The sequence below is a fragment of the Uloborus diversus genome, chromosome 8 (genome assembly GCF_026930045.1).
Source record: "Uloborus diversus isolate 005 chromosome 8, Udiv.v.3.1, whole genome shotgun sequence".
NCBI lineage: Eukaryota > Metazoa > Arthropoda > Arachnida > Araneae > Uloboridae > Uloborus > Uloborus diversus.
Window position 1 is genome coordinate 146,789,231 of NC_072738.1, and position 15,413 is coordinate 146,804,643.

General features: G+C 35.7%; 1 protein-coding gene across 2 annotated transcripts in view; it reads right to left on the reverse strand.

Moving 5' to 3' along the window:
* The window catches only part of LOC129227546 (neurogenic locus notch homolog protein 1-like), a 145,938-nt gene that overhangs the window by 79,640 nt on the left and 50,885 nt on the right, over positions 1–15,413 (reverse strand). For both annotated transcript variants that reach the window (XM_054862125.1, XM_054862124.1), the window contains exons 11-12: positions 14,124–14,363; positions 5,214–5,342 (exon numbers count right to left, since the gene is read on the reverse strand). In XM_054862125.1, coding sequence (XP_054718100.1) covers positions 5,214–5,342; positions 14,124–14,363 — 369 coding nt within the window. The remainder of the gene's footprint in view (positions 1–5,213; positions 5,343–14,123; positions 14,364–15,413) is intronic.

Below are 15,413 nucleotides of genomic sequence, written 5' to 3' on the forward strand. Positions count from 1 at the left end.
CCTTTCATGTGTCTTTCAAAAGGAAGTCTTAACTCTAAATTTGACCTATCTATTGAATTTATAAATATGCTTTAATATATATATTCTTGAAAAACCATTCAACTCAATCTTGCTTAGTTGGGATTTGTTTTCAGTGCAAAATAATTGTACACAGAAATATTTTTATCTTAAGACCTATCAAAAAATGACATCATTTTCAACTTTTCTTTGTTTCTGTTTTTACTTTCTTCTATATCTAATATATAGAAGAAAGTATTGGATTCGTGCAAATTTTCGAATTTCGAATTTTGACGGATTCGAACGTTTTGAGGTGTGCTGAGTCCATTTCGACCATTTTTGGAAAATGTCTGTCTGTCTGTGTGTGTGTATGTATGTGTGTGTGTGTGTGTGTGTGTGTGTGTGTGTGTGTATGTATGTGTGTCACGTCTGTGTGTGACCAGTTTTTTGTGGCCGCTCTACAACAAAAACTACCGCATGAAATCGAACGAAATTTAGTACACATATGTGCCCCTATGTGAACTTGTGCCCATTAGTTTTTGGCGCGAATTCCTCCAAGGGGGGTGGAGCAATGGGACGTTTTTCGAGTTACGCGTGCTTGCTATTCCTCAGGAAGTTACTGGCGGAATCAAACAAAATTTGGTCCATATGTTGGTATTAACAGGAACAGGTGCTGATTCAATTTTGGTGTCAATAACTCAAACGGGGGTTGAGCTGTAGAACGTTTTTTGTCGTCAATTGTGACTGCTGTATCTCAAGAAATAATGAACGGAATGAAAGAAAAATTTATCGGCAAGTAGCCCTTAGTGGGTATAAGAACTGATTTTATTTTTGTGTCAACAGCTAAAAGGGGGGTAGCGCAATCACCCGTTCTTTTTTTCCATTTTGAGTGTCCTATCTCAAGAAGTAATGCTACGTTCTGGTTGAAATTTGGAATATATGTGAATCCATATGTAAACAGGCTTTGGTTCTATTTTGACGCCGATCGCTCCAAGAGGTGTTGATTTTTTTTTTTTTGCGAATAAAAATATTTTTATTAATGCAACAATAAGAAAGATAAATCGTAATAGATTGTCGTCTGCGTATTTCTCGTGATTTTAATTGTATGGAAATGATAGGAAATATGATCTCAATGATTTAAAATTTTTAACTGTTGCCATCTTATGTTTGTTAACAAATAAAATATTTGTAATTAATTCAAGCAAGGCTTTTGAAATAACTTTCAATTTTCGCTCTTTGCTTTGCTTTTGCAATAATTCAGACATTGGGATGGTCGTCAAGTTTTTGCATGTGTAATTTTGTTTTTGTTGGGAATATTGCTTCCTCGTCAAGCATGGGGAGGGATCAGAAAAAAAAAAGAAAAATATAGAAGAAAGTTTCGTGATGGCCACAACATACTAGTTTAATTTTATATTACATATTTTAATGAAATTAAGAGTTGCCACTAAAAGGCTCGAAAACGTATCGATATTATCTTAAACGTTTGATGGAATGTATATTGATTTTTAAATTACAAGATAATAATGATAACAATAAAAAAATACCTTGTCTATTTATTGGTAAACACATTTTCATAGTATTGTCATGTATAATATGCAATTAATAATTTGTTTCTGTTGAAAAATCTTTTTTTTTTTTTTGGATGATCAGGCTTTTAGCAACGTTTTCAAGAAAATTTATTTTGAAGATTTTCACCATTTTACTTTTTGTTGAGAAAATATTTTGCTTCAAAATTATTTGTTGTTATTTTTTTCTTTTTACTTTAATCTGTGGAAAACAATTCATGGGTAAACACATTTTAAGAAAATTTAATTTGCTCTTTCAATGAAAAAAAGCTTGCAATCGAGTATATTGTCAGCGAACGAAGCAAAACGTTCGATCGCTTAGCGTGACTCACTCAACTGTGTTCCGGGCCCGGGTAGAAAGAACGCGCGGCGACGAATGGAGCGCGCGCTTTGTCACGGTGGTCCCGGCTGTACAAAAACGGGAGAAAGAAGATGGAGCTTAAATTTGTAGCTGAAAAATACTTTTGACTAATACTAGTCCAAGATTTTGCTCACAAATTCGGTCAGCAAAAGCAGTTGCTCAAAGAGGGTTCCACTCATTCTCAGGATGTGACACGACCTCTTTGCAGGTCGGGGAAAAGTGACGATGGTGAAAAGATGGAAAGACTATCTTGATTGGGTGCATTTTTATGCCTATCCCAACATTTAAAAAAAACAAAGCATACCTGATTAAAAATTTCAAATATCTGAGCGAATCTTTGCTACTCGTCTTCATGTAACTTCCGTCCGTAAATGAAGCGAGAAAATGTTTTTCCACCAGCAAACAAAGATGAATGATGAAGTTATCACCCATAGCTGAAGCCCTTAGGCAAGCATGCTTAAAAATTAAGCCTGAACTTAAATTCATGATTGGGGTTTACAGTATTTGATGAAAAGCACGTTCTTGTTTGAGTTTACCCGCAGTTTCAAGTGCTTAAAGCGAATTTATGTCATGCAAGTGTAAAAAACAACTGCTCTCAAATAACTTGTGGGGACTTCAAAAATAAACTTATCTGCACATCGATGTGTAAATACTGCAATGGAAAATGCTACGTATATGTGTAAATTACTAGTAAATTCAATCGTTTTAAACTACCTTCTGTATAATCATTGTACGTATCACTTACTCAGATTTTTTTGTAGTTTTAGTTGCAGTTTTTTGTAATAGTGAGTTATATTTCAATAAATAATAATTTTATTAATAATAACAATATTGTTAGCTTTATTAACATAGCACTCAACTTCTTATTGCAGTAATTAATGTTAGTCCTCTTACATCGTTTAAGACATAGAACAAATATTTCAAATTGTCTAATGAGAAAAGAAAAAACTTAAAATTTGTTTTAAAGCTTTTAATAATTAAGTTTCGGAATTCTATGAACAAAATATCCGTGCACCCCCCTCCCCTCATTTTGCTAGTGCAAATATGATTTATAAAACTGCAGAATGTGAGTGAAACTTCCAAAAAATTGCGAAAAAAGTGTTTGAAGGTTTTTTTTTTTGCCGATAATGAAAATTGTTTTCGTTTTAACTAATCAATGTATTTTATTCATTCTTCAATAACAATTCAAATGTTTGTTTCAAATTTTGAAAAAATAACTAGCTTTGTTTATGATTTTTATTTCCAGTTTTATTTTTAGTTTTGTAATCAGTTTTTATCAGAAATTTTTTAAACGTATGTTCGGATTTTCTAATGTTTCGGATTTCGGGAGTTCGGATTATTGTGTTCCACTGTAAATGAATTGATTTTTTTTAACATTGTACTTTAAAATGCATAAAAAAACATTTCTCAAACAACCCCCTCCAGAAATGTTAAAAACTTTAGTCAGTTAAAGTTTCGTTTAAAAAAAACCAAAGTTTTTGAAATTATTGTAAAAATTAGGAGGTTAATACACATTTTGATGACTTTTCACTCTATAGTAAGCACAATAGAACTCACAAAAGAAGATACAGTGGGTATTTTTCTAAAAATAAAAAGTAAAAGTTGTTTTGTATTTTTGACCAAAAACAGACGCCAGGGGGGGTTTGGGGGAGGGGGATTTTGAAATGCCTCCCCTTCTAAAAATGTTTGTAAGGACATTGTCTACATGCACGCCAAATTTCATGCTTTTATCACAAAATGCAGTTTCCGGCTATATTTTCTACCGTAGCCCCTCTACTAGTTATACAAAATGAAAGCGTTTATTAGTTATTACTGGAAAACGCCGAAATGAATAGAGGTTTTCGAATATTTTCTAAGCCACCTCTAGCGCGTATACTCGAGATGATTAAGGCAGAAAAGTCTCGTGCAATGTTCTGTGTCATCTCATTGCAGAGTTACAGTAAACGAGACACTGATTTGATCGAACTTATAGTCTGTCCAAATTAACAATACAAGTGATTCCAGATATTACCGATCTTTGACAAATCAGAGAATTGAGCAGGGCAGAGCAATCTGGTAGAGGTAACGTGACAGCCTAGTTCGTGACCTGTGATATGCTTGCTGTGTGTGACTGAGCATTGTCCTGTTGAAAAATTGCTGATAGGAGCCCTGACATGAGGGTCAACATATGTGAACGCACTGCTGGGACTTCGTAGTGTTGTGGATCAGTCTTAGGGATGACTAATTATCGTATGATATGGCACCCAATAACATTTACGCCGGCGTGTCGCTGATAACAAATGCAGGATTAGAGTTCACAACGTTGGCTACCTTTGGAGTCGTATCAAATTCGACAGGAGTGGATTGCACCCAAATGGAACCAGATGGTCTTCTGCGACGAATCCAAATTCAACTTGGGAAACGATAACTTTGTGTACATGTGTGGACGTTCCGTTCTGAACACCTCTAAAGAGCCTTTGCTTTTCAACGGCACACCGCACCCACAGATGGGGTTATGTTAAGGGGCTCTATTGTATACGAAACATGGTCACCTGTATTGTTGATCCGAAGCACTATGACAGCATACGTTACTGTCATGCTTCAGTCAAATATGTTGGCACTCTTAAGAGCCCTTTTTAACAGAACAATGATCGATCACACACATCAAGGATGTCAGAGGACTTTCTCTTTTATATTATAACCTTCTCTAGTCTGCGAGAGGACCTTATTTGTGACTAATTTAGCACATGTTTGACAAATTGAGCATTTGAGAATCATTTCAGACGGTACATTGGAAGGCCCACATGTTTGATCGAATTAGTGATGCGTTTACATTAACCTTAGTACGAGATGACGAAGACATCGTACGAGACTGTTACGCCTCAATGCCACCTAGGACATTCACGTTGGAGGTGATTCAATGGGGTAAACCTATATTCATTTCGGATTTTTCCTATTGTGAATGACATTTTTGCTTTATTTTTTTTTAATAATTTTTTAATATTAATGCTGTCCTTAAGTGTGTTGTTCACTTTGGTTTCATTCTGACAACCCTTTCTTGGTGGGTCATTTTTTTTTCTTATAGAATGTATTTTACTGACCAACTAAGCAAGTCTTCATTCTAGAAAGGAAAATATAGTACTATATTTTAATAAGAATTCATTTTCTTGAATAAGAAAATTTTCTTATTATTGCTTTTCCTCTCCTCTCAAACACAAAATAAATTTTCAAAAAAATCGAAGGAAAATCACGAGAAAATATAATTTTATACGAAATGCAGAACACTTAAATTATAAAATAATATTTCTTACCATTGCATGACTTCCCTGTGTTGTTGTAGTAATTAGTCTTATCTCTGCATTCACAATACGCCGTTTCCGTAGATGTTTCAAAATAGCAATTAGCAGTTGCAGCGCACGAGTTTTCCAAGCACCAAATTGCTGTAAATTCAAGTCAGAGCACAATTTAAACTGTAGAACTTTAGAAATTAAACATAAGAAAAGTTTATACATATTTCTGTACATGCAGGGCAGTACAAATATCTATATTAAAATTCTTGGATTTAACGTAGTGTTACAAATTTTGTAAATAAAGTAAACACAACGGTAATGGATAGTTCAAGGTTTATATTTGAAAAAATAGAATTTCAGGTCTTCCAATGGATTCAAAAGTGCATCGAACGTAGAGGAGATATCACCTTCTGCACATTTAAATCCACTGCGAAACCTGGAATACTATTTTTTCAAGTATAAACCTTGAAGTGGGCACTAATGAAACATTCTGAAGCACTTGCGACTACCGGTGTGTTTACCCTATTAATGATTTTTATGTTTAAAAGCAGCAAATCCAACAATTTCCATTCGTGATGGTAAAAACATAGTTTGAGAATTGAATACGTCAAAATTCAAATGAATGCTAAGCGCTGGAATTCTAGACATTTTTTTTTCTTGAGCAATCACGATTGCTTATTGTTCTCACTTGACTGTTTTGATGTCCTTTGATTTTATTTTCCCCACGCCTCCCTCTGCAGCACCACCGTCAGCTGGCCCATCCCATAGCTGCTCCTCTAGTGAAAACCGTCTCCACGTTGCGTCAATATCCTAAACTTACACGCATACATACACGCACCTACCCACACACTACCACACACACAAACACATACACACACGCATACATAGACACCTACACATACACACACACAAAAATATACAAACACTCATGCCTGCACACAGACAGAAATACACATGCCTACACACAGATACACATACCCCCACACACAGACACACATACCCCCCACACACAAACATACACGCATACATACACGCACCTACACACTCATACATACATCTACACACACACACGCATACATACGGACACCTTCACATACACAAACACATACATACACACCACCATATACACACAACTACCCACACACTCATACCTGCACACAGACACAAATACACATGCCTACACACATATACACATACCCCCTCCCCCCCACACACAAACAAACATGCCTACACACACATACACACGCCTACACACACACACACACACACACTCGTGACTGCGAAAAACATAATTTGAGAATTCAAGATGTCAAAATTCAAATAATTTTTTCTTTTTTAATATTCTCTTTTCACCATTATGTTTCAAGTCCGCCCAATTGAACTTAGATACATACACAAACGTTAACAAACTAGGGTATTGCTTTAATATCTGTCAATTATTGGGAGATAACCGTTCTAAGCTGCCTTTTTTAAAATCATCAAAAATAAGTTTACGTAAATTTGCTTTAGATTGCCATCAAATTCCAGTTTAATAAATTGCACTTTAACCTAAAGATACAATACATTTACACAACGTACTTAGATATTTCGGATGTCTGACGTTGTACCCAACATTAATATATTTTTTCTCTTTTGCTTAAAGAGTTATCTAGTCCGTAAATACTGCACCACGGCAGCTATTGTCTCATCATTGTTTATAGGCGTTTTGATTTCGGTGTACTGTTTTATTTGAGGAAGGGTTTGTTTAAAAACATCGCCATTTTGCTTCAGAGCGACAAGTTTAAATTTTTTTAATTAAAATTAAAATATAAACAATATTGTCGTAGTCTTGTTGAAATCTTAAATTAAATTTAAAAGTGCTTTTAATTGAAGTACAGTTTATCTCAAAAAAATTAGCAGCAAGCACAAAAAGGGCTATATACAGAGTATCCCTGAATACCGTCTACAAACTTGAAGTGAAGGAAGAGAACACGATAACAATTAAGATTCTCTTTGTTACATATGGTCGCAAACGCAGTGCTGACGTACAACACGCACACAAAACCAAACCTTGACAGAAATGAAACAGGTTTTAATTTTTTACAAGACGATTTTACCCAATATTTTACATTTTAAGAATAGTTTAAAGCGGTCGTTTAAAGTTGAAACTAATAACTCTACTATACGAGTCACAACGATAACGCAGCGATGGAGGAAAACTTGTCAAAATAGCTCGTAATTGCGACGGTCGGTACTTTGTCATTGCGGCGCATGTATTACACCTGCAATAGCAACAATAAAACAAGCCCTTCTAAAAACTGAAATGTAGGGTCAATTTTAATGTGTGTATAATTTATCATTATTTGTTTGCTGTTTCGCATCTTTCAGTGTCCAGTTTCGTGTGCATGTAGCGCGTCAGCATTGCGTTTGCGACTATATGTTTCTGACTGATTCTTGCTTTTTATCGTGTTCTCTATCTGCAGTCCAAGCAGGGACACCATGTATATATAATACTAGCAAAAATACCCGGCGTTTCCTGGGTTAGCAATAATTATCAGAAACAATCGTTACTTGCATTTGTTTTCTGTTTTAAGTGAAAGAACTTAAAACACACCTTTTTGACGTGACTTAAAATCTAGCTTCTTCCTTACTCATAAAACTAAAGTAGCAGTAAGTAAAAAGAGCAAAATAGTATTCATTTAGAAACGAAAACACGAAATTTAAGCGTATACAAATATGAAGAATTTCCGAAATATGAAATTAAACTTCACATGTTTAAAATGATTTATCAGTTAATACTTATTTATTTATTTTTTTTACATTGAGTCTTACCTTCTCTGTATGTCTATTGAAGAACGAACTGTTTAAAAAAATGTAGCCGCGCACCCGTGATCCCCTTAAACTTGCTTTAGTTATTTTGGAAAATCTCTATTGTGGGTTCTAGGTACGATTTAAAATATTACCGAATTTGCGGGAATCGTTTTGGGATACCTTGGATAATGTTCCCCCTCCTTACTTTGTAAAACGGTATGTTACTAATTTTTGTTAAAGAGATATTGTCGCCATATGCTAAGATACTTTTGGTCACCATAAAATGGCGTTAAACAATTTCATCCGTAATGTTTCCAAAATAAGTAGTAAAATTTGGCGATGGTTTGAATTTGTGCACTAAGTCGCATTAATGGAAGTTTTTGTGCTGTTTATGGATTTGCCTAATTTAGTTGCTGGATTATTTTACATTAAAAATGTTTTTAAAGATTCTTTGATTGACGATATTTTGTTTACATGGTGAAAGCTGACAAACATTATTACGTAGTCTTTGACTTCAAAAACCGCCACAGTTGAAAAAACTGCCAAATGCATCCGCTACTGAAATCTTTTTGCATAAATTTTGGCGAGGTTTCTGCTGTTAGATTGGATAATGGTTAAAAAATCCAATCAGCACAAATAATAAAAAAAAAATCCCATTACATTAAGTTCCCTTTAAATGGAAAATAATCAACCAAATCTATAGTAACTGCCCAAAAGCGTAGTGGCAACAGTTGGAAATGACGCAATGGACATAAGGCAGTACGAAAGAGCTAAAGTTTCCTTTTTTACGCATATCGTCTCGCCTTGCGTGCGTGGCTGAAACAGATTCTCGAGTTTCGTTAAAATGGTGCCGTGGCTTTCTTTTCTTGCAGCTTTATTAAAAAAAAAAAAAAAAAAAAAAAAAAAAAACATATTAGCGGTGTATAATATGTGGTGGTTTTTACAAGTTTTAAATTTGTAATTTTGTGTGTTGTTGCGTATTGTATAAGGAAGGGATGGCCAGGGACCAGGCATCAGGAGTTTTTGTACCTCACGGCTTATCTGTAATGAATCTATCAATGATACCTGTGTTTAAAGGTATTAATAGTGAAACTCCTCTTCCTGAGTTTTTTGAAAGGATAGAGGATTCGGCTTTGCAGTGGAATTGGTCTGATTCGGAGAAATATTTCGTGGCGCGAGATAGGCTGTTTGGAAACGCTAGGGAATGTTTCAATGAGTTTCGCGACGAAATTAGTGATTTTAAAACATTGAAACTGGTCCTTTTCAGAGAATTTGTTAGCAAGCCGCCCCCAAGCGTGGCCCTTTTCGAGTTTATGGCATTCCGGCAGCCACCAAATATGCCAGTGGAGAGGTTTATCGCAAGGGCTAATGCGAAAAGCAAAATGCTAGATTTCGGAAATGAATCTAAAGAAATAGTGGAAAGTCAGCGTAAACACATGTTAATGAACATGCTTCTTGCAAATTTGCGACCTGAAATCTTGAGGGGAGTAATTGTCAGAAATCCTAAAAATTTGGAAGAACTCAAAGATTATGCAGGTCGTGAAGAAATTGCCTGGAGGGCAGCACAATCCGCCGGTAATCCATTTTTAAATCAATCTGAACATTTCGAGGCAAATTCTGAGTCAGTGTTTGGGATAAATCAAACGAATACAGAAAATAATAAAGTAAGCGACGGGTTTAATACCTTGTTAGAGAAAATGGATTATCTAACAAAAAGGGTTGAGCTGTTGGAGGGGCATAGATGCCGGGGTAATGAAAGAAAAGTAAGTGTAACTTGTTTTAAATGTGGGCGAATAGGACATATAGCTCGATATTGTAGAACGAATCCAGGATACGAGCACACAAAAAAATCAAATTCCGGAAAACTAGACCAGGGGGTCTGGTCGGCACAAACGCAGACATTAATCCCTGGGGTGCGTATAAATAATGGGCAAAAAGGAAAGCTTCCTGTTATAAAGGTTAAGATTGGCCAGAACAAGATGGGGGCTTTATGCGACTCGGGGGCGACGTTGAATTTAATTGAGGAGGGTTGTATACCATTGGAGTCAGACTGTCAACCATGCTCGTTGTGGATAAATACCGTTGCGAAAGAGGCTATAAAAATCCTTAAAAAAGTCCATCTTTACGTGACCATAAATGATAAAGTTATAAATTCGGATTTTTATGTAATTTCAAAAGATATTTCAAAAAATTTTAAAGTTATTTTGGGTCAGCCGTTCTTGGTTGAAAACGGATGTATCATCAATTATAGTAAAAAAACGGTAAAAATAAACAATGAAATGATTTCATGGGAAAATTCGGAGCAAACAGACGCTATGTTTAATATTGGAAATGGGAGTCAGGGCCAAATAGGTCATATATGCAGAAAAATCACCTTGCCCCCCCTTTTTCAGTCTGTCGCAAAGGTTAACTTGAAAAATACATTAGGTTCGGAGGTTATAATGATAGAACCATATAATCAACAGGAAAAGAACTTTTTGATTGCCCGATCTATAAGTAAGGGAGCGCAAAAAGATGGAATTCCGGTCCTGATAATGAACCCAACAGATAAATTTATTCATATTAACAAACAAACAAAGTTGGTCAGATGCGAAGAAGTAGTTAAAGCTGAGAGTATAATGAATGACATGTATTTTGTGGAAAACGAGGAGCGGTTTGGGGAATGCGACGAGGCCGATTTAGAGTGGAGTAATATATTTAGGTTAGATCATTTGCAACCTGATATAAAAAATAAAATGATAGACTTTCTGAATAAAAATAAAGAGGTGTTTGCAAGCTCGGTACGGGACCTGCAGGGATGCGATGCTGTACTACACAAGATTCTACTTTCGGATGAAAATCCGGTAAAGAAGAAACCATACAGGGTCCCTTATAACTTAAGGGATGAAATGGATAGGCAGTTAAATATCTTGTTAGAGGCAGGAATTTTGGAACCATCCGAATCACCTTATGCCGCACCCGTTCTACTTGTAAGAAAAACCTCAGGGGAATTTAGATTGGTGGTCGATTTTCGCGGCCTCAACATGAAAGTGGTGCCCGATTCCTATCCCATACCAAATATTAATGAAGCAATTGATAATTTAGAATACGGAAAATTTTTTACAACTTTAGATTTAACGAGTGGATTTTTTCAACAAATAGTGGTGCCCGAAGTTAGACCGAAATTGGCAATTACAACACAGAAAGGGCTTTTCCAATTTACTCGCACCCCTTTCGGTCTAAGGACAAGTGCGAATTCCTTTCAGAGACTTATGAGTGTTATACTTTCTGGTTTGGACCCCATGAATATCGGAGTTTACATTGATGATATCATAGTTAGCAGTAATTGAATTGAAAGTCATTTTCCGAAACTTCAGGCAGTATTTGACAGATTGAAAAAATATAAGCTAAAATTAAAGCCAAATAAATGCATTTTTCTGACTGAAACTGTTAAATACCTGGGTTTTAAAATTAGCAAAGGTAGAGTTTTTCCGGATCAAAAAAATATTGATATTATAAAGAATTTTCAAATTCCAAAGAATAGGAAACAAGTGAGATCTTTCTTGGGATGTATAAACTATTATAGAAAATTTATACCAAATATTGCTAGGCGGTCAGTTAGTTTAACAAATTTAACGAAAGAGAAACAGGGGTTTAAATGGAATGAACAGGCGGAGGAGGAGTTTGAGGATTTAAAACTGGCCCTGATGAATGACACCTTTTTGTATCTGCCGGATATGAAGAAAGACTTTCACTTGTATACAGATGCAAGTAAGATTGCGATAGGTTGCGTCCTGGCGCAGTTGGATACAGAAGGATTTCCACAACCCGTGGCCTTTGGAAGTAGGACATTGAATTCTGCGGAAACTCGATATTCGACGACTGAAAGAGAGGCCTTAGCCATTGTGTATTTTGCCAATTATTTTAAACAATATCTGCTGGGAAAACTATTTTATTTGTACACGGATCATGCGCCTCTGACTAGCTGCTTTAAGCTTAAGGATTCATTCTGCAGAATAGCCCGGTGGGTTTTATCGCTTTCCCAGTTCGAATTTGAAATAAAATATTTGCCAGGGAAAATTAACACAGTGGCGGATTTTTTGTCCAGAAATGTTTCTGAATATGAGACACAAAATAGGGAGGTTCAATTCAATGAATTGAGTGAGATGGGCCCGGTTAAGGCTGAAATTTCGGTTGAAAAATTGTGGGAGGAGCAGGAAAAAGATAGAGCATGTATTAGGATAAAGAACAACCTGTTAAAAAATAGCCGGATAAATCTGGATAAACTGAAATTTTTCTTGAAGGATAGAATTTTGGTATGCAGAAACAGAAATTCCAAGGGGGAAAAAGATATTAGGTACGTTGTGCCACAGTCGTTGGTGCGAAAAATATGTGAGATTTATCATGATAGTCCGCAAGCGTGTCATCCCGGGATTAAGAAAACTTTAAACAAAATCAAAAGTATGTTTTATTGGCCGAGAATGGGGGCTCAAATCGTAAACTGGGTGAAGTCGTGTCAGAGTTGTATGGAACGAAGGGCACATCTGCCAGGGTGTTTGGCTCCATTGCAGAGAGCTCCTATTCCGGCAGGTCCATTCGAAAAAGTCGCTTTCGACATAGTAGGTCCCTTGCCTGTCACTGAAAGGGGTAATAGATATATCATTACCTTTACTGACTATTTTACAAGGTGGGTGGATGCTTTCCCTGTGTCTACGATAGGCAGTGATGTCATCGCGGATGTAGTGATGCAATTCATTAGTCGTTATGGGACACCAAAAAAATTTTTGTCTGACCGGGGGTTGAATTTGCTAAGCAGCGCAATGAAGGAAGTATACCGGAGTTTGAATATAAAAAAAATTAGATACCCTGGCGTGGAGACCACAGAGTAATGGGTGCGTGGAAAGATATCACAAAACGTTAGGTAAAACTCCGATAGATCATCCAACTCAGTATAAAATTAATATCTTTCAAGTTGAAAAAGATATCAGCAGTCTAATGAGCCGAATTTCAATAATTCTTGGAAAGGCGACGACGAATCGTGAGGGATCTTTCGCAAATAATCCGTTTTGTTATGAATCACTCTGCACGATAACTGGAAAGTGGTATCAGTTTGCAAACGACCCCTTACGATTCTTTAACGGTAGCAGCTGCTGAAATGAGCCTGCTTTTATAGCTATCGCAAAGCATTGCCTTGTGGATATGAAAATACTGTCTGACATCGTTTGCTATGGAATTAGCAAGTGGCCAGTTAAAACTATTCCATCTGTATAAGGTGTGAGAGGGAAAATTTGATGCGTTTGTTTCGTTCATTTTAACGTGAATCCGCTTAATTCAGAGGCTAACACGCAGTTGCTACGACAAACCAGCATCCCTGTAAACAAATAGCTGCTTCCGTTTCCGCCTGTAAACTGGACGCCCCCCTTTCTACCTCATCGGTGGTCAAACGGTATTTTACATTGGAACATGCTGTTTAACCATCGATTACATGGAAAGGCTGATATCCGGTTTATAGGCGGAAATGGACGTATCTATTAGTTTATAGGGGTGTTAGTTGGTTTGTTTCAGATGTGCACTTTTGCCTCTCTATTATTTAGCCTTAATTTTGTAAAAATGAACATTTGCTCACAGCAACATTTTTTAAATCTAAAGTATATTCGATCTATATTCTCACTGCAAAAGTTAATTGATTTATTTATTCACAACAAAGTTTTGAACTTACCATTTTGCTTTTACGTTCCTGAACGAAATGAAAATATTTTATTTTATTTTTGTTGTTTCTATGGTAACTACTTTTGTTTCCTCTTATTTTATTTCTGAGAATGCAATAAATGAATAAGGCACTAGTGACACCATAAAACGCATGTATCAATATCCCATAGCTATTTTCCCATCTTCCCTGCTAGATTCATTCACATGGAATCGTTTTTACTTGGCAGATTGCCAGATTGCATACAATCCGTAGTCAAACAGTATGCAAATTTTGTTGTTGTAATCCCTCTTCTTCTCCAGTTATGTAAATCTTACTGTTTGTTGATGATTTTGTTTTCCCGAGAGACTCCCATCTGGTTGGTCAATTGCAATGATAGGAACAGGGGGCCCTCGGGGGGCGACGTTTGTTGATGATATTTTGAGATAGTGCAATAAATAGTGAAGTATACGTACCTCGACAACCTTGCTTCTCCTCACTAAACATGAATCCTTCTTCTTTGCAGCCACATTCCGCTTTCCCTGGTTTATTTGGAGCATATAAGCATATTCCATAACCCTTGCTACATTTATCTTGAATTGCCTTGCAGCCATCTACTGTGGAACACAAATCTCCGCTTGTACCTTCCTGACACTGGCATTTGGAATTCACGCATTTCCCACCGTTTTCGCAAGGTACATCCTTGGAACATGTTTCTACAAGAATACATTTAACAATATGAAGCAGCACTAGGAACACAATACATAAACAGTTTTTTAACAGCGTTCTATGCCATTCAATTAAATGTTTTAAGCATAAAAAGTTGTTTTATGTTTTATATTATTTTTGGACAATTCGATATTTGTGTATTGTTGCTTTACCAGTTGGGTTTTATCGAATATCGTTTAAAATTAGTTAATGATAAAAGTATAAAGTGTTTTACATTTGTTTATCATTAATATGATACTTCATCTGTGTAATTAAAGCAATATGCGCTATAAATTACCGATTTTCCCCCCAAAATATAAGCATTCTTCAATAGCGTAAGAATGCTTACTTAAAACTTTAATATCCAACCTATGACTGTTTATAAGTATATTTTGAAAGTACTAAACACAAGGTATAGGATTATCTAAAGGGGATTTTGTTCAAATAAAAGATACGATATTTACTGCCATGCTAAGCACAAAAGTCGTATCTGCACTTTTTATCAAAATTGAGTTACGCGGTCACCAGGTGATTCTTTGTCACATATTTTACCGAAATTCCATATTTATGATAATTTGTGATTGTAAAATATTTTTTAAAAAATTCTGAAAAAGTTGCATTTGTATCAATTATACATGGAGGCACACAACTTTAAACAGCAATTTCTCATTTTGAACTCAAATGCAGATACGACTTCTTCGCTTAGCACGGCAGTATAAAGTGCGTCCCAAAAGCTTATAGACAATCGTTTTATTGAAATCACGGACTAACTACACAAGTAAGCAAGACAAAATGAGCTATACAAATAACAAATGATGACATAAAAATTATAAAACGCTCAAGCAACTTTCATCGATCATAGATCTAATTTTAAAAAATATAAACGAAAAAATGCTGTCCCAAAAGTATCAAGGCAATCGATGAAAAACCTGGTTTTAGTATTTATACTCAAAATTTTCATGCTAAAGGATGTTTTTTTTAGAGGTATAGAACTTTAAGTCGGGAACACTCTTTGATCTGTGGGCCATTTTGATAGTTGTCACTTGTGTTTAGTTAGG